The sequence below is a fragment of the Passer domesticus genome, chromosome 16, assembly GCF_036417665.1.
Source record: "Passer domesticus isolate bPasDom1 chromosome 16, bPasDom1.hap1, whole genome shotgun sequence".
Taxonomy (NCBI): domain Eukaryota; kingdom Metazoa; phylum Chordata; class Aves; order Passeriformes; family Passeridae; genus Passer; species Passer domesticus.
Window position 1 is genome coordinate 8534699 of NC_087489.1, and position 17155 is coordinate 8551853.

A 17155-nucleotide genomic window follows, 5' to 3' on the forward strand; every position below is an offset into this window, starting at 1 on the left:
AACGCCGAGGGTTTCCCAAGGAATCCCGCGGCGTTCCGGCCTCTCCTGCGCGCAGCAGCGCCCGAGGGGAGCGGGGCCCGGCACAAAGCGCAGCGCGGCCCGGGCACAGCTCTGCCAGGGCACCGCTCACCAGGGGACAAACGCCACTCCCGGGGGCCCTGCAGGGCTGGGAGGCTTTGGAAACGCAGCTTTCCGCGAGCGAACAGCCGACACTCCGCCTCTGCGGGCCCAGGCTCGGCCTCCGCCCCGGGGGAAGCGGCTGCGGAACCGCCCGGCCGAACCACAGGGCCTGGCTGGGCGGCGGAACCGCCTTCCCTCAGGCCTGGCAGTGCTCAAACCCCAGCGGGCTCGCGCCGCTCCTGCCCGGGGCCCCTCAGGAGCCGCCACCAGCCCCGCTCGCTCCCCGACACCCCGGGCCGGCTCCACCGGGATCCCCGGGCCGGGCCCGCCATGGCCGCCGCCTTCCCGGCCGTTACCGGGGCAACGCCGCCGCTCTCGCGAGAGCGCGCGCGGGAAGTGACGCGCCGAGCGGGTGGGTGTGGCACGTGACAGCGGCGCGGGGATTCCGAACGGAGCGGGCGGAGGTGAGGGAGCGCCGGGACACCGGGACACGGGGGGACACGGAGGGACAGGGGGACACAGGGGGACAGGGGGCACGGGAACCTCGGAGCACAGGCGTCTGGGACCGCGGGGCTGAGGGGATACAGGAACACAGCGGTACAGGGACATGGGAACCCCGGAGCACAGGGATCCCCCGCCGGGACCGCGGGGCTGAAGGGACACGGGGACACAGCGATATGGGGACATGGGAAGCCCGGAGCACAGGGATCTGGGGCTGAGGGGACACAGGGACACGGGACATGGGCACCCTGGATCACAGGGATCTGGGACCACGGGGCTGAGGGGACACGGGAACACAGCAGTATGGGGACATGGGGACACGGGATCACAGCGAGACATGGGACATGGGAACCCAGGAGCACAGGGATCTGGGACTGCTGGGACACCCGGTCTGAGGGGACACGGGAACACAGGAACATGGGGACATGGGGGCCCTGGGGCACGGGGATCTGGGACCACGGGGCTGAGGGGACACGGGGACACAGTGATATGGGGACAAGGGAACACAGCAATATGGAGACACGGGGACATGGGAGCCCTGGGGTGCAGGGATCTGGGACTGCTGGGACACCCGAGCTGAGGGGACATGGGAACACAGGAACATGGGAACACAGCAATATGGAGACACGGGGACGTGGGGGCCCTGGGCACAGGGATCTGTGGCTGCGGGGCTGAGGGGACACGGGGACATGGGAGCCCTGGGCACAGGGATCTGGGACCATGGGAACACGGGCCGGAGCGGGCGGTGCAGCCCGGGACCAGGATCGGGTCCCCAGTGCCCGTGAGGCTCCTGCGGAGCCGCTGTAGTGCCCGTCCCGGGGCCGTGTGACCCAATTGCTCCCTGCAGTGCCTGGAGGGCCGGCAGGAAAGCTGCAGGGAGCCGGTTCACACGGGCCTGGCATGGCAGGACAAAGGGGAACGGCTGCAGCCTGGCTGAGGGCAGGGGCAGATATTGGATATTGGGAAGAAATTCTCCCCTCTGAGGGTGGTGACAGCCCAGAGAAGCTGTGGCTGCCCCATCCCTGGAAGTGTCCAGGGCCGGGTTGGATGGGGCTAGGAGCAGCCTGGGACAGTGGAAGATGTCCCTGCCACAGCAGGGGTTGAATGAGGAGAACTTCCAGGTCTCTTTCAGCCCTACCTTGGCACGATATCACCACCACAGCAGGGTCAGCACGGTCTGCCCTTCCTTGCAGGCACCTCAGGGGAGGAGCCATGCCCAGGATCACTCTGAACGGGATCACAGTGGATTTCCCCTTCCAGCCCTACCCGTGCCAGGAAGCCTACATGGCCAAGGTGCTGGAATGCCTCCAGAAGGTGAGTGTCCAGCTGTGTGTCATTGCTAACTGCACTAAACGGTTTCTCTAAGGAGAGCTTGTCACAATTCAAGTTTTCTTTATGTGCTTTGTATGGTGCCTTTCCAAATCTTCTCTGACTTTTTACTTGTATTTTTATTTTACTCTGTGGTAACGAAAATCGTGGCTGGCAGGTGGCAGTCAGTAGAAATATAGATGGAATGTTCCTGCCTAAATTGGGAAAGGAAAGGCTGCTTGTATTCATGCAGTCTGTCCTCGGCTGGTTGGGTCTGATTACAAAATCATGAATGGTTTGTGTTGGAAGGGACATTAAAATTCACCTTGTTCCAACCCCCTCCAATGGGCAGGGACACCTTCCACTCTCCCAGGCTGCTCCAAACCCCATCCAGCCTGGCCTTGGACACTCCCAGGGATGGGGCAGCTTCTCTGGGCACCCTGTGCCAGAGCCTCTCCACCTTACAGGGAACAATTTCTTCTTATTCTCCAATATTAACCTAATCTCTCTCAGTAGGAATCCATTCTTCCTTGTCCTGTTACTACAGGTCCTTGTAAAAAGTCCCTTTCCATGTTTCTTGTGGCCCCCTTCAGAAACTGGAAGGTCCCAATTAGGTCACCTTGGAGTCTTCTGTTCTCCAGGCTGAACAATCCCAATTGTCTCAGCCTTTCCTGCTAGGAGGGATTTGGTCTTGTCTTGTTAATATTTTGGCTATTTGTATACTTTTCCATTTGCTGTGTGAGAGCATAATTTTACTGAATGAATGTCAAAATAATAAAATGGTTTTTTCCCAGTAATTTTATGCTGTAATGTGACACACTTCAATGGCTCTAAGAGTGGAAACTTGAATTCCTGTGCTAAATAAATCTGATGGCTGGCTCTGGGTTTTTGATTGAACCTCATTAAGATAATTAGAGGGTTCTACAGGTTGATTAGACCTCGAGTGTGGGTGTTCCTTGGTGGGGCTGCCAGCTGCTGTTTGCTCCTTGGCGGAGAACACGCAGTGCTGCACCAAGACCTGTCCTACTGAACCCTTAAATCCCTCTCTTATTTCTCTCCACCAAAGAAGGTAAATGGCATTTTGGAGAGCCCCACAGGCACGGGGAAGACCCTGTGCCTGCTGTGCTCCACCCTGGCCTGGCGGGAGCACTTCAAGGACACCATCTCAGCCCGGAAAATCGCGCAGCGCATGAACGGCGTGGAGCTCTTTCCTGACAGACCTGTGTCCTCCTGGGGCACTGCTGCCACAGATGGAGATGTCCCAAGTGAGTGCCACCACCTCTGCTCTCAGGGATGGTAGTCGGCACGTGCTTTTATCTGGCTTTTATAATAAATATACAATTATACAAATTACAGAGCTGTTGTTGAGCAGCTGGAGCACAGTTTCACCATTTTGTACATTTTCAAGGTGTTTTATGTAGTTTGAATTTTTTTTGGAGCTCATTTAGTTCTTTATTTTCTTAGAAAATCATTTAGCTCATTTTATGTATGTGAATAGTTAGATGACAGCATTTCCTGCTGTCTCTACAAGACAAACTGTTACCATAGTACCAGCTGGGGAAGGAGGCTAAGAATATCCCTAGTTCTCCTTTCTATGCTTATAATGTCTTTCTGCCTTTTTTTTTTCTCTTTCTATTTGGCAGCTTATTACACTGACATTCCCAAAATAATTTATGCCTCCAGGACTCACTCCCAGCTTACACAGGTCATTAATGAGCTAAAGAACACAGTGTACAGGTGAGTATAATTTAGGGTAGTGTCCTTATTCAAAGAAAAGGTAGAGGAAACCCCTCTGGTGTAGTTATTGTTTGAAATTCTGTGGATGAATGCATAAAAGATGATATCCAGAGAAATGTAGATCCTTTAATGTGCATGTTTAGAATCTGGTTTTCTTTGTTGATGGGTTTGGTTTATTTTAATACTTCACAGCTTCTCTCCTTCAGTCACAGAATTTTCTGAATTTAGTCTGGTTTTGGTTTTTTATTTTACACATTAACTTATAAAATTACTGTTTTTTAATTTTCCCTCTTTATATTTTTTGGGGACATCTTTAAGGCAGTGGGAAGCCATTACCAAGTTGAACTCCTTAGGCTGATGTAAATCTATGAAGAACTTCGTGGTCCTGTTGCAGCAGTGACAGTTTTCCTGTCACAGTTTTCAGCTGTCCACATGCCAGTGTGTGGCTGAGCTCTTTGGACAGGCATAGTCAATTGTTTATGTAGTTCTTGGAAGGATACAACTTAGTAATAAGCAAAAAAGCCCAAACCATGGTGAATGTTTGCAGTGAACCAGTTCTGTCCTAACCTTGCTCTGAACATCACAACCAACTGGGAAAAACTTGCAGTGGATGACAGGTCCCAGCTGCCTGGGCTGAGCTGTCATAACAGAACCCAGATTTTGTGGTGGATGGTGCAAATTGCTGCTTGTGACTTCTTGCTGTGAGCTGCTGCTGCTTATTAACAGCCACTGCTGGCAGCAGAGATGCAGTGCCTCAAAGTCCAGTAACACAGACAGACTAATGGACTTGTTCTGGCTCTGACCCTTGCTTTGGGCTCATCTCTTTCTCCTGAGTCTTTCACTTTTGAGATATTGAATCTAAGCACGTACAACTCTGTTCTTTCTTGCCTTATTTTTAATGTCAGTTTTGTGTCTCCAGGCCAAAGGTTTGTGTGCTGGGGTCCAGGGAGCAGCTCTGCATCAATCCTGAAGTGAAGCGTCAGGAGGGCAACCACATGCAGGTGAGATCAGAGCCTGGAGAGGATGCTCAGGAGAACATGGAGGCTTTTGTGTCATTTCTGTGTCATTCTTCACTCTGACATTGTTTAACTACGAGAGGCTGCAGGGAAACACAGTAGTTGTAAATGTCTTTTTAGGGATGTTTAGTTTCCAGTTATGTGAGTGCAAAATGTAATTCTGAGTCTCTGGTGACATTTTCTATCCAGAGAAAGATATCACTGTGTAGAACATGACAGTTAATAATTTGTAGTTTCTGATCTGCTATTTATGTGTTTGCCAAGAGCAATAATAATTTCAAAACATTGCTTCAGTTATTGATTTAGCTGTTATTTTTACAATATCAAAGATTTCTGTTTTGAAAAGTATTAATAGTAAAACATAACACATTTTTCTTGAGCATGTGAATGTTCTGTGCTGCAAAAAAAAGAGACTAACTTGCAAGGTGAGCAGGGCATGTGGTTTTAAAGCTGAAGAACTGTAATTAGCATTTATTCATTAGCTGGTGTTAGAGCTGATTTCCCTCCTTAACCTGCTTTCAGGGCCTGACAAGCTGTGCTACTCTGGGCTGAAATAGGCTTTGTTTTACAGATCTACATGTGCAGAATGAAAGTGATGGCTCGTGCTTGTCATTTCTATAACAACGTGGAAGGTGAGTGTGGCTCACCCTCACTTCCCCTGGAAGCCAAGCCCTGGTTTTTGAAGAGGGAGGGGTTTGCTAGGCAGGTGGAGAGGCTTGGAAGAGTTGGCAAAATCCACCTGTGTTGTTCTCTGTTACTGTGTTTCAAGAATGAGATATTAGCAGATGAGTTTGATGATCAGGGTAACAATGAATCTTTGTGTGATGCCTTCACCTAAACTGGTGGTTTTGATGTCATCTTTTACAGAAAAGAGTACAGAGAAAGAACTCATTGAGTCAATCATGGATATTGAAGACTTGGTTAAAAATGGAAACAAGCACAGGTGAGTGATCCCCTCTGACCTTCCTCCCCCTGACTTGTGAAAATAATGGGAATTGCTCCTCAGTTCACTTTTATTAATCCATTTGTGTATCAGAGTACATCAGTGTTGAATGCCCTTTTAATATTTCTGCAAGCATTTTACTGTACTGTTTTGGTTTTTTTAAACAGATCTTGTCCTTATTATCTCTCTCGAAGCCTGAAGCAACAAGCAGACATTATTTTTATGCCTTACAACTATTTACTAGACTCAAAGGTAACATATAATTTTGTTTTAAATACTGTTGTTTTTCTGATTGTCTAACATTGGCTTTTAGTGGATAAAGAATGAAGAGTGATGCCTGGCAAGTGGATGCATTATGTATGATTCAAAACTGACCAAACCCCAGTTCAGTTCAGGACCATAAAGGATACCATTTGGGAGTTTTCTCTGTAAATTCTTTCCCTTGATTTAAAAAAAAAAAAAAGTTGGAGATTTTTCTATATTTGCAGAATTAGCTTTGCAGAATGTAGTGCCATTTTTAGCTGAATTTCACCTCCTGGACACAAATTTTCAGTCACACACTGTGCAGTATTTTTGCATGCATCTGAGGTGTTTTTGTCTCTGCAGCTGTTGCATGATTTTCAGAATAAGGAAGCTTTCAGTAGAAACTTGGAAATAATTTCTGGTTTTGTGTACAAACAGTTGTAATAAGCTGTTTGTATTTTATGTATAGGAAGTGAAACCTTTGAAAACTCTGTTGAGGAAACAAAAGTTGCTGACATTTTCATGCAACTTGGAGTAATTCATTAATTATAGTAAAAGCCAGATTGCACCCCACTGCTGCAGGAAGACTGAAAGTTTAATAAATTAAAAAATAAATTTAAAAGATCCCTTAAGCCCTATAAGCAGAGAAGCATTGTGAAATGAAGTGATGTGGTACTGGAGGGGGTGTGTCCAGGATATCCACTTGCAAAGGCAACACAAGCATCAAATTGTAAATATGAGGCAAATCCTCTGCTTCACAGCCCACTTCTCCCAGATCTCTATTGCCATAGAGACTCCAAGTGACTCAAATTAATAGATAAACTTTCTTAAATTAGTTGAACTAATCCCAATATGGCACACCTGGGGTTTGTTTTTTTATTACAAACTGTAACCTCTGTAAACATTTACATGATACATTTTAGCACTTTCATTTCCAGAGAAAGTGATTCTGTGGTTTCTGCAGCAGGCAGCCACTGCCATTACTTGCTGGTTTTGAAAGGAAAAAACCAACCCAACTTCAAAATACATGAAAACCCAAAAAGTATCTCATCATCCACTTTCTCAGCCAATCAAATCCATATTTTTCAGTGGCCTTTTTGTCCATGTCCTTGTTCTGATTTTGTCTTTAGAGCAGGAAATCCCACAACTTGGACCTGAAGGGGACTGTGGTGATACTCGATGAAGCTCACAATGTGGTGAGTTGTTTTGGTCTGTTACCATTTTCAATCTGCACCCAAAGAGTAAAACAGACCCCATCCTATTACCAACAGCCTATAAAATCTGTACTCAGGTGAATGTTGCTAATATTCACTTTCATGAACATTTCTTGTTTCTGTGACAGTTAAATTTTTGTAGTTGAATTAACAGTCCTTTGACACTGCTGATTTTTTTTTTTTTTACGAGGTGATGGTTTCTTTCTAAAGGGTACATTTCCAGATTTATGAGGTGCTTCTTTTCTTAGAGACTTCTAAGGAAACATTGTGTAAGAAATCATGGAAGACCCACTCTTGAAGCTCAGCTGCATCAGCTCTGCCAAGTGCAGTAGATGGCAAACAGGATTCTTGTAATATTTCCAAGTCCTCACTCATAGAGGAAAACAAGAAAAAAATAAATAATGCTGCCTTGGGACTTCTTCCTTTTAGCTGGCTTGAAACTGCAGCTCTTTTCCTAAATGATGAAATGCAAAGGAACATTTGAAATATGTCCCTTTCCCTGCCACATGAAGACACAGTCTCCCAGTGGGATTTCTGCTGAACAGCTGTGGTTTGTTGTCTGAGTGCCTGGTGTCCTTTCAGTAAACAGCCACCCGGGTCTGCTCTGCTTCACTGGAGAGCCTTGCATTGCTGCATCCAGGCTTTGCTCCTTTCATCAGAACATCTTTCTGCTGAAAAAGTGTGTGGAAATCCTGTCACAGTTGTTTGGGGCTTGGATTTATTTTTCCCTTTGTAGTGTGCAAGTATTAATTGATGCCTACATGCAGAAATTAGCCAGAATAGCTTCTCCTTTTGCAATAGTTATCTGATGGTACTGTCTCTTCCAAATTAATATGTGGAAATTTAGTTATTACCCTGAAATAAAATTAATTTCTTTCTGATTAGATTGCTTACGCATGCAGCTCGCTCAGCACTTGTTTTCTTTATAACTTATTTCTTCATAGCTATTACAGTCAAATATTTGTCTAGGTTAGGCCTTATATTTTATCATCGGGGAAATGAATCTTTTTGTGAAAGAAAATTTCTTGCAAAGCAATATGTGATTTAATTTTCAAAGTCAGAGAAAGTTTTGTCAAACTTACTAATCCTGAGTGTTTAAGCCATTACTACTTTTAAAACAGAAAGTAGAGAAATAGCTTTTTTGAAGAACAAACCAATTGTCCAAGTAAAAGAATTTCCTGCTTGAACATCAGGCAATTACTGTCTGTACTCTCTAGAATGTTGATGATGTGGAAGAGGAAAAATCTGTTCTACATTTCAGAAAGAATTATGTTTATTAATAGTCAAAGTCTTCAGGTGTTTATAAAATATCTTATGGCCTGAGCTGGAGATCAAAAATAAGATCAGGCCTGGTTGTCTGGACTTCATCATGTCTGAAGGTGCCTGAATAAACAGCACACAGAGTGGTCAGAATAATTCTTCCATTCCTTCTATTTTAGGAGAAGTTGTGTGAGGAGTCCTCTTCTTTTGACTTGACTCCCTATGATCTGGCTTCAGCAATGGATGCAATAAATATTGTCCTGGAGGAGCAGGCCAAGGTGGTTCAACAGAATGAAATCAATGCTGAATTCAACATGGAGTTGGCCAGTTCAGGTGTGTTGACAGTGACACATCACTGTCTCTCTGGAATTATAAAGTATCACTACCAAGAACTGGAAAATAACTTTTGGGGAAAGTTTCTGGGAAATTTACACTCTTGTTAGTATGTAAATTGTTGTTAATTAGTGGTTGTTGCCAGACACTGGAAGATTTGATCAAACCAGTGTGACATGAGAGGCTATGGAACAGTGAGGGGAACACAAAAAATATCTTTCCATGGACACAATTCTAACATTCATAGCCATAATATCTGGAAAGGCATAAAGAAACTGGGAATGAAATAGATGTGAAACAGTGAAACAACCTCTTTGAAGTCTTCACTTTTTTTCAACAGGACTGAACATGGAACTGGAAGATATAGCAAAGATCAAGAGTAAGTGTAATTTTTGTGGTGTTGAAAATTGTTGTTGAAACAGTTTGAAAAGGTCAGCAATTACAAATCAAGCTCATGTAGCATTGCTATACATTACTTATAACTGAGACATTCATTGACACTTCAGTTTTATCTGGCTTTTCCCAAGAACTTTTTGGAATGTTTAGTTAGTTTTTTTCCTAGAAGAGGGATTTGGCAGATGAATATGTCTTTTCCTTCGTTGCTAGAAGTTCCCATGTTTTCTAATCTTGTCAGCGTGCTGGAATTGCATCATTCTGCTGTCAGAACCTGAAGTTCACATCAAGAGCTTGAGATATCTCATGTATACAAAGCATTTCCAAGAACAACTTTCCCTGTCTGTAAAGAGTTTAACATTTAGCTGCTGACTTCTTCTTCATTAGGAATTGAGTCATGGAAGTTCTTGGAGTTGAATATGAATATTTAGAGGTGGTATCCAGGAAATTGGTTTTGATCATTTTGGTTTGTTTACAGAGTTGAGAGAGCAGCTGGGCTGCTGTCTTTTGTAACAGCCTTTGTAATAAAGTACATTTGAAAAAGTGACTTAGATGTGTCCCAGACATGACTTGCTGTGCACCCTAACTTTTTCCTCTTAATTTTCCTAAAGAAATTCTTCTTCAGCTTGAAAGTGCTATTGATGCAGTGGAGCTGCCAGCAAATGGTAATGGAGTCACCAAAGAGGGAAGGTAATTTTCTTCTCATTAGTGTGTTTAAATGTTAAAAAGAACAGCAAATTGGAGCTGGGGCAGCTGTTTGGGTTATAGCTCTGTTCTCGTTTCTGGGAATAGTATTTATGCAAGGTTTTGGTTTTCCTGAAATCCCCTATCTGTAGTAATCATTATTTTTGGAGGAACTCCCTGTTTTAGTATTTCAAGAGTGGAAAATCCTTTGCTTGGGTTTCCTGAGCTGGAAGAAGCTGTGCTTCTTTCAATTTTGTGTCGTGATTTAAGCAGAGGTACCAGTGCTCCAGTGATGTGTCTGAGGTACCTCTGAGCTCTAGAAGTCCATTATTAAACTGGTGCCTGTTGTACATGGTAAAAAAAAAATCATGGAAATTGCATGCCAATCTTCTTCTAAGTTAGTAAGGGATTGTATGTTGGAGAGGAATGATGGGAAAAGGGAATTGTGTGGTCTGTGTGCTTTCTGCCATGGCAGTATCGTGCACTGTCTTTATAAGCAAGTACTTAATTTTATTTTTGGAAATTTTTCATTCTCATGGAGACAGAAACATGTTTTACTACATGATAGTGAAATTGTTGTTCTGAAAGAGTAACATTATTTGTGCCTATTTGATTCTTTATAGTGTTTACCCATTTCTGCTTTTTTTTTCTTTTTTGTAAATTGCAGCTACATCTTTGATCTGTTTGCACAGGCCCAAATAACACTGCAGACCAAATGCTCCCTCTTGGAGTCACTGGAGCAGATTTTACAGTTTCTTTCAGGCCGTGAGTGCATGAATTTTTAAACTTTTTTACTCAGACTTTCCTCTTCAGTGTAAGGAACTGGAAATTTGTGTTGTTAAGGGAGACAATCAAATGAGAAAGCCTCTATAAGCTAAAATCTGACCTTAAAGACCTGTGTCCTTTTATTAAGATATGCAGGGTCCTCTGCTGGGAAACATATTTTATGTCTGTTCATGTAACTGAACTGATGCTGAGAACCACCTTATGTCAAAACAGGAGTGTGTACCCGTGTTTGGGTCCATCCATGCACACAGAGGACTTTTGCACAGACACAGTTTTTCTCCAAAACCACATGGATTGTGGTGTGAAGTTTGCTGACGTTTTGCTGGTGGTACTTTTCATGTCTTGAGTTCTTCCTTGGTCGTGGAGTTAAAAAACAGGAATGTAGAGAATAGTGTAATTTTTTTCCCTTGATTTAACAAGCTTCTGTTCTAATGTCTGTCAGCATCTTATTCTTAACTTGCTCTTCTGTAAAGAAAATGTTTCAACTTCTACATATGTTAAGAAAATGATTTAGCACTTACCAGCAGACTCTTCAGAAAAAACATTGAAGGGAGTAGAATACAGACTGTCAGTTCTGCAAGGGCATCCTTGAACAACACATCCACCTTTCCTTTTTTCTTTGCCCAGCACCTTCCTCCTTTTAGGCCATTTGCATTCTGGCCTGACAAGTGCATCTGTTGATAATTTCTGCTGCAAAATCCCCACCATCAGTGTATTTCATATGTTAACTGCTCCTCTAATTGCTGCTTTAATAACTCCTTTCCCATTTTTAAGATGAAGAGGATCATTAAGAAGTGTATTTAATTTTCTGACAGCTTCCCAATGTGTCAGACATGGAATGCCATTTTTATATTCTCTTTGCGTCTTGAGTAATGATGAAAAACTTGAAATAAATTATTTGTTTCTGAAAATATTTTCAAGTCATATTCAGAGTGTTGAGCTGTTCAGATAAGGTGTGGCTATACCCAGAGGGTGTATATTTATGTTTTAAGAGTAGTCTTGTGTTGCTTTCTCCAGGTACCGGGATATTTGTCAATACATCTGGATTGCATAAGGTCTCAGATATTATCCAGGTAAATATTTAATGCTGCTTCTATACATATCTGAAGGATAGAAGAGTTGGTTTAAAATATGTGGAAAGATATTGGATCAATTTTATTCTTGCTGGGATGTGCAATGGTGCATGTTTGCCATTTTTGAGGAAAAAGCTGCTGCCCGATGGGATGGATTAATGTGATTTTTACCCAGGCTGTTCTTTTGTAGTTCTGGTTTCCCTTTTTGGAGATGCTGGATTTAAATTTTGCCTGGGCTTAGCATCCACCAGGTGGAGCTGGGTCATTGAACTTGTTTGCAGCAGTGTTTGAGAATATGAGATCTTCTCATGAAATAGCAAGAGAGGCTAAGGAAAAGAGCAAACAAAAGATAATTTAACAGTATTTTTTTCATTTGATTATTAATTTAATTTAATTTTTCATTTAATTATTAACTTATTAGATGTCTAAACAAAAATATTTTCAGTTCCATGGGAATGAATATGACACTTGTGGGTAATGCTGTCTGTCATCTCCCTGTTGTGCACTTCCAAAGCTTTGATTGTGAAGATCCCAAGCCCCATAAAATTCAGAGGTGCAGTGGGCCAGTGGTCTGATGTGTGCAAAAGGGCACCAGAGATTAACACCCTGTTTAAAACTGAAAATGAAAACTTTATTCAAACCTTGCAGACCTGTATGATCAGACAAGTCACCTGGGAGTGTTTTGAATGGTCCTGGCAGGTTTGCAGCACTGAACTCTGAATGCATGGGTGTTTGTGAGGGTGCATTCACAGTGGCATTCACAGGATTTCATTTTTCTAGCAGTGGTTAAACAAAACCTTCATGTGTGTTCCAGTACAGTAGTAGTGATTTATGTATACTGGTACCAAATGGTTTGTACTGGGAGATGTTGCTGTTCTGAGGAAGGCCAGGTGAGCCTAACTTAAATTGGTTCCTCAGGGTTTCAAAGCTGAGAGATGAGAAAATTCAGAAGTAGAAACCAGGTCCCCTGATCCCAGGCTGTTGTCCAAGACTGGGAATAATTGTGTGTGCTCTTTTGGGCTGTGGATGGATAAAAGCAGATTTGTCTTTGGAGGAGAAAGCTCAGATCCCTTTTCTGCTCTGAGCACATGCACATAGACAGTGCCTGCAAAGAATCTGCCAGGGAAGGTTTGCCATCTTGAGATAGGTGGGACATGGACAGAGTTTTTGTTGGGTAAACAGTGGTTGCTTCTTGCAGAGCCTTGAGTCTTAATTTATCACCAGCTTGTTTTAATTAATAGTAATTTTTTTCTTCCTTTTCAAAGAACACTTACCAAAATGCCTTTTGTACACCATATCTTTGGCTATTTTTCAGGAGTAAATATTTCCAGGAACTGTGCTTTTATTTTTTTTAATTGCTGGGGAACATCTTGTAACTAGCTGATACTCTTATGAGCTTGGGTAATTCCTATCAATGTCTGGAGAAATTTTGTTTAGAAAAATTAACAGAGCTGTAAATATTTGAGAATCACAGCTGTTTTCACTGAAGTTGCACTGGGATGCCTTATGTTTGAAAGAGCATCATCTGTAGTCATGAGACATCACATGCAGGAAAGGAGGGGAAAGCATAACTCTGAAGCTTCTAATTGAATATATGGATAATTAGATATGATTACAACTTGATTATTTTTCTAAGCAGAGTGTTATTAGCTGAGGAACCACAGATGAAATTTTAAACTGAAGGACCTCAAAAAGCTCTTCTGTGCTTGGTTGTGACTGATCTCCTTAGGGTGGTTGTTTATCCACAGTCATGAACAGTGTGAATAATGATATTGTCATTTGTATAATTTGAGTATATTTAGATACTGGCTTGCAGTTTTTGGAACAATGAGAGCACCATGTGGGTAGCAGGAATTGCCTGGAAGAACCACATTTATTCAAGGTTCTCTGTCTTATCTGATAACAAGAGTAATGAAATAAATTTAAGGTTATTGCAGCAGTAACTTTTGTGCAGACACTTCTCAGTGCAAAAACACATTAGGGATTTTACCAAAAGGATGCATGTGTATGTATTTATCAAAGATAATGTGGCCAGCAGGATCAGGGAGGTCATTGTCCCTCTGGGCTGGGCAATGGTGAGCTCTCACCTCAAGTCCTGTGTCCAGTTCTGAGCCCCTCATGACAAGAAGGACATTGAGGGCTGGAGCCATGTCCAGGAAAGGGAACAGAGCTGGGGAAGGGGCTGGAGCACCAGAGAGGCTGAGGGAGCTGAGGGAGCTCAGCCTGGAGAAAAGGAGGCTCAGGGGGAACCTTTTCACCCTCACGGCTCCCTGACAGGAGGGAGCAGCCACGTGGGGGTCAGGCTCTGCTCCCAGGGAACATGGGACAGGAGAAGAGGACATGACCTCATGCAGTGTCAGAGAAGTTCAGGTTGGACATCAGGAAGAATTTCTTCATGGAAAGGGTTGTCAGGCATTGGAAGGGGCTGCCCAGGGGTGTGGTGGAATTCCCATCCCTGGAGGTGTTGGAGGAATGCCTGGATGTGGCACTCAGTGCTCTGGGCTGGTGACAAGGTGGGGATCAGTCACAGCTTGGACTCAACCATTCCCAACCTAAATAATTCTGTGATTCTGTTTCTCTCCATTTTGCAGACAGTGTTCAGCATGGATCCCCCAGAAGGAGTCGCAACAGGGTTCCTGCCACGTCAGGCAGTATCTAAATATTACAAGGTATGGGAGGCTTTGTGTGCTGCACTTGTCCTCACAGCATTTAATGTCTGTGCTTTGTGTATCTCAGACTTGGAAGGATGTGGATAGTACAACACATGATGTTGATTAAGGGAGAAAAAAGAGGGCACAACCCAAAGAAAAAACAACCAAAGGAATGGTATTTAATTTAGATTCTGAAGACAACCACAATTTTAATATGAATTTGTAAATTAAATTATGAAAGGGCAGAGAATGGAAATTTCAGAAAATTTTGAAATTGGATATTAAACAAGAATCAAGGTGTTCTTTCAGTAATGTCTTTTTAGTTTAGCCCAGTGCTAAGCAAAAGCAGCAGAACCACTGAACCTCCTCCCTAAAGTTGTTTTAATTTGTTTAAAGTTTGGAATTTATGGGATGTGTTGTTATGATGAATTTTAGGAACAGATCTTTTTGTAGATGTCACATTTAGACTTTATACTATTTTTGTTGCCAAATGAAGCAAATCTTTCCACCACAACAGTGTTCTACATGCTAAATTTAGTTTGTGTGGTTTATGCTGGTGGAAATACCCAAATAATTGGGGTCTTGGTCTCTGCTTGGGTCAGCCCATGAAAAGCTGCTCCCAACATCTGACTCAAAAATGACTGGTTGGATGGTGATGCACTTTTTTGCTCCTTAGTTATGAAATATTGGAAGCAAAATAGGAAAGAGACAGAAAATTGTATAACCTTAATAACACTGTAAAAGTGGCACCAATTGCATTAATGTAGGCCAGGTTTTTTTGAGGGTTGAACTTCAAGTTTGTTTCTGCAGCCATTGCTAGAAATGTTTGTTACTTTCCTTCAGGTACATATTCATGTGGATAATGGTAATCAGAAAAAGAAACAAAGGACAGATCTCTGGAACTCATCATCTTCAAAAAAACAAGGTACAGGACTGTTCTTGGGGAGGTTCATGCAAAAGCTGCATTGAAAACTCCTCAACTGTTCATTTCTGATTCAAATAGAAGAAAACAAGTGCAGCTCCATTGTGGATACAATGAGCTGGGGACAAGCTTTTCACCTTTATAGCTATTTCTGAAGGGGAGGTGGCATGTGCCATCTCAACATAAAAATTCCTTGTACCATTGGTGTTTTGTGCACTGCTGGAGTTCTTTTAGGGCAATGATTTTGGTGGAAAAAGATCATCTCCATCATGGAATTGTTTGTACTGGTGCAGAGAAAATCTTCAGAGCAGCCAAGAATGGGGAACTCTCCTCCAAGCCTCAGGTTGCTACTGATGTTCATGACAGATTCTGTTCTCCTCATAACAGCTACAACTGTTGAGTTAAACACAAAATTGGTGTTGAATAAAGCTGGCAAGAAGGGGGGTTCAGGTACAGTTATAGTGGCAAAAATGTTTGTCAGAGGTGGTAGAAGAGTCAAATCCATTCTCTGTTGAAATGATTTACATCGTGGAGGTGTTACAGTTTGTTGGTTCATTTTTGGAGCTCTGTAGGGAAGTTTCATGTGATGTGCCAGTGATCTTGTCCAGATCATTGTGAATTCTTAGGCAGAATGCCTTGTCTTGGGGCATGTTTACCTTTTTGGGATCTCCTACTTTGAGCAACTTTCGGGGTGTGTTGTCAGTTCCTGATAGTTTCAGCTTTCCAGTTCAACTGGGATTTTTCCTTGTCAATCTCCTCCCACCTGTTTTGTTCCTTATGTTCTGCAGATCCCAGTATCTGGAATTACCTCAATATAACTACTCTTCAAAACCATATATTATATTTAGAAGAAAAGAAACTTGGCTTCTGAATCAAAGCCTTACCCTAATGCTCCTATAAAGCAGCACCCAGCTTGGCTTTGTTGGACTGCAGCATTCATTCTTTCTGATTTTTTAATTAAATTTTTAAATAATTAAGTTGAAAACAATACATTTTCAATTAGAGAAGACAGATGCAGATCCCTTTACCTAAGCCTTCTTAACAGAGCACTCTTCAAGGATTTTTCTAAATACTTTGCCTCATAACTATCTACTTAATTACTCAGTTAAGTGCTCATGAGTGTGTAATTATCTGTTTCAGGCAAGTCTTTCTTCTAAGGACAAAAGTAACATTTTTTAAATAATGAATTTCCAAGAATTTACTGAGTTTGCACATAATGTCCCCTTAAATTAAGGGGAGTTAGTGCTGTTAGGTAATCTGCAAATGTAGTTTTCCTGAGATATTCCTCAATTGGAGTTTTAAGATACAGGAATAATTCTGAGTGGATTTGGTTAAAGATGTGTGCAGGAAGAGGCTAATACAAACATTTTTAGGTTAATTGCGCAGTTTGGAGCATTTATACACAGAAGTACAAAACAGTGAGAGAATTCTGTGATTCAGTAGATGGATTCTGATTTTTTTTTCCAAATAAGAACAGTATTTGTAAGTACCTGTGTAACACACCTGAGTGTGCTGAGACTTGTGCTTTGTGTAAGCCTGGCAGAGGCCAGACACGTTAGATGGGGTCTCTGGTTTCCTGTAGTGATATAGCAAATGGTATAGAAATAATTCAAACATTTAAGAACAGCTGTTTTCCAGGATTTTGTGGAAATTATCCACTCAAACATCATTCTTTACAAAGTAGTTGGTGGGGAGAAGCTTTGGGGTAGCTGATGAGATTCCTGCCTGAGTCATCTGGGAACAGATGCTGTTTATGTCAACAATATTTCACTGTTGCAGTTTAACATTAAGTTAAAATGCTCCCATTCATGGTTTGCTCTAAATCATCATGTTGTAAACTGTTAGCAAGCCATTTCTCCTTGCATTAGCTGTCCTTGTACCAGGAATGGAAAAAGAGAACAGCTTTGTTTAATGCCCAATATTTCCTGCTGGTGAATGGGACCTTGAAAATGGATTTATTGTTGCTAAGCT

General features: G+C 42.7%; 1 protein-coding gene across 6 annotated transcripts in view; it reads left to right on the plus strand.

The window, feature by feature from the left end:
- The first annotated feature begins 315 nt into the window (after positions 1–315).
- Positions 316–17155, plus strand: part of RTEL1 (regulator of telomere elongation helicase 1) — a 46873-nt gene continuing 30033 nt past the window's right edge. For 3 of the 6 annotated variants that reach the window (XM_064391195.1, XM_064391200.1, XM_064391199.1), the window contains exons 1-16: positions 514–584; positions 1815–1935; positions 2996–3194; positions 3573–3666; positions 4586–4667; positions 5254–5314; positions 5550–5625; positions 5793–5877; positions 6999–7064; positions 8522–8675; positions 9016–9054; positions 9680–9758; positions 10420–10517; positions 11556–11611; positions 14203–14280; positions 15106–15187. In XM_064391195.1, coding sequence (XP_064247265.1) covers positions 1834–1935; positions 2996–3194; positions 3573–3666; positions 4586–4667; positions 5254–5314; positions 5550–5625; positions 5793–5877; positions 6999–7064; positions 8522–8675; positions 9016–9054; positions 9680–9758; positions 10420–10517; positions 11556–11611; positions 14203–14280; positions 15106–15187 — 1351 coding nt within the window. In that variant the 5' untranslated portion in view covers positions 514–584; positions 1815–1833. Of the gene's footprint in view, positions 585–614; positions 718–1814; positions 1936–2995; positions 3195–3572; positions 3667–4585; positions 4668–5253; positions 5315–5549; positions 5626–5792; positions 5878–6998; positions 7065–8521; positions 8676–9015; positions 9055–9679; positions 9759–10419; positions 10518–11555; positions 11612–14202; positions 14281–15105; positions 15188–17155 lie in introns of those variants that run through there. The other 3 variants (XM_064391198.1, XM_064391197.1, XM_064391196.1) reach the window with 3 other exon arrangements.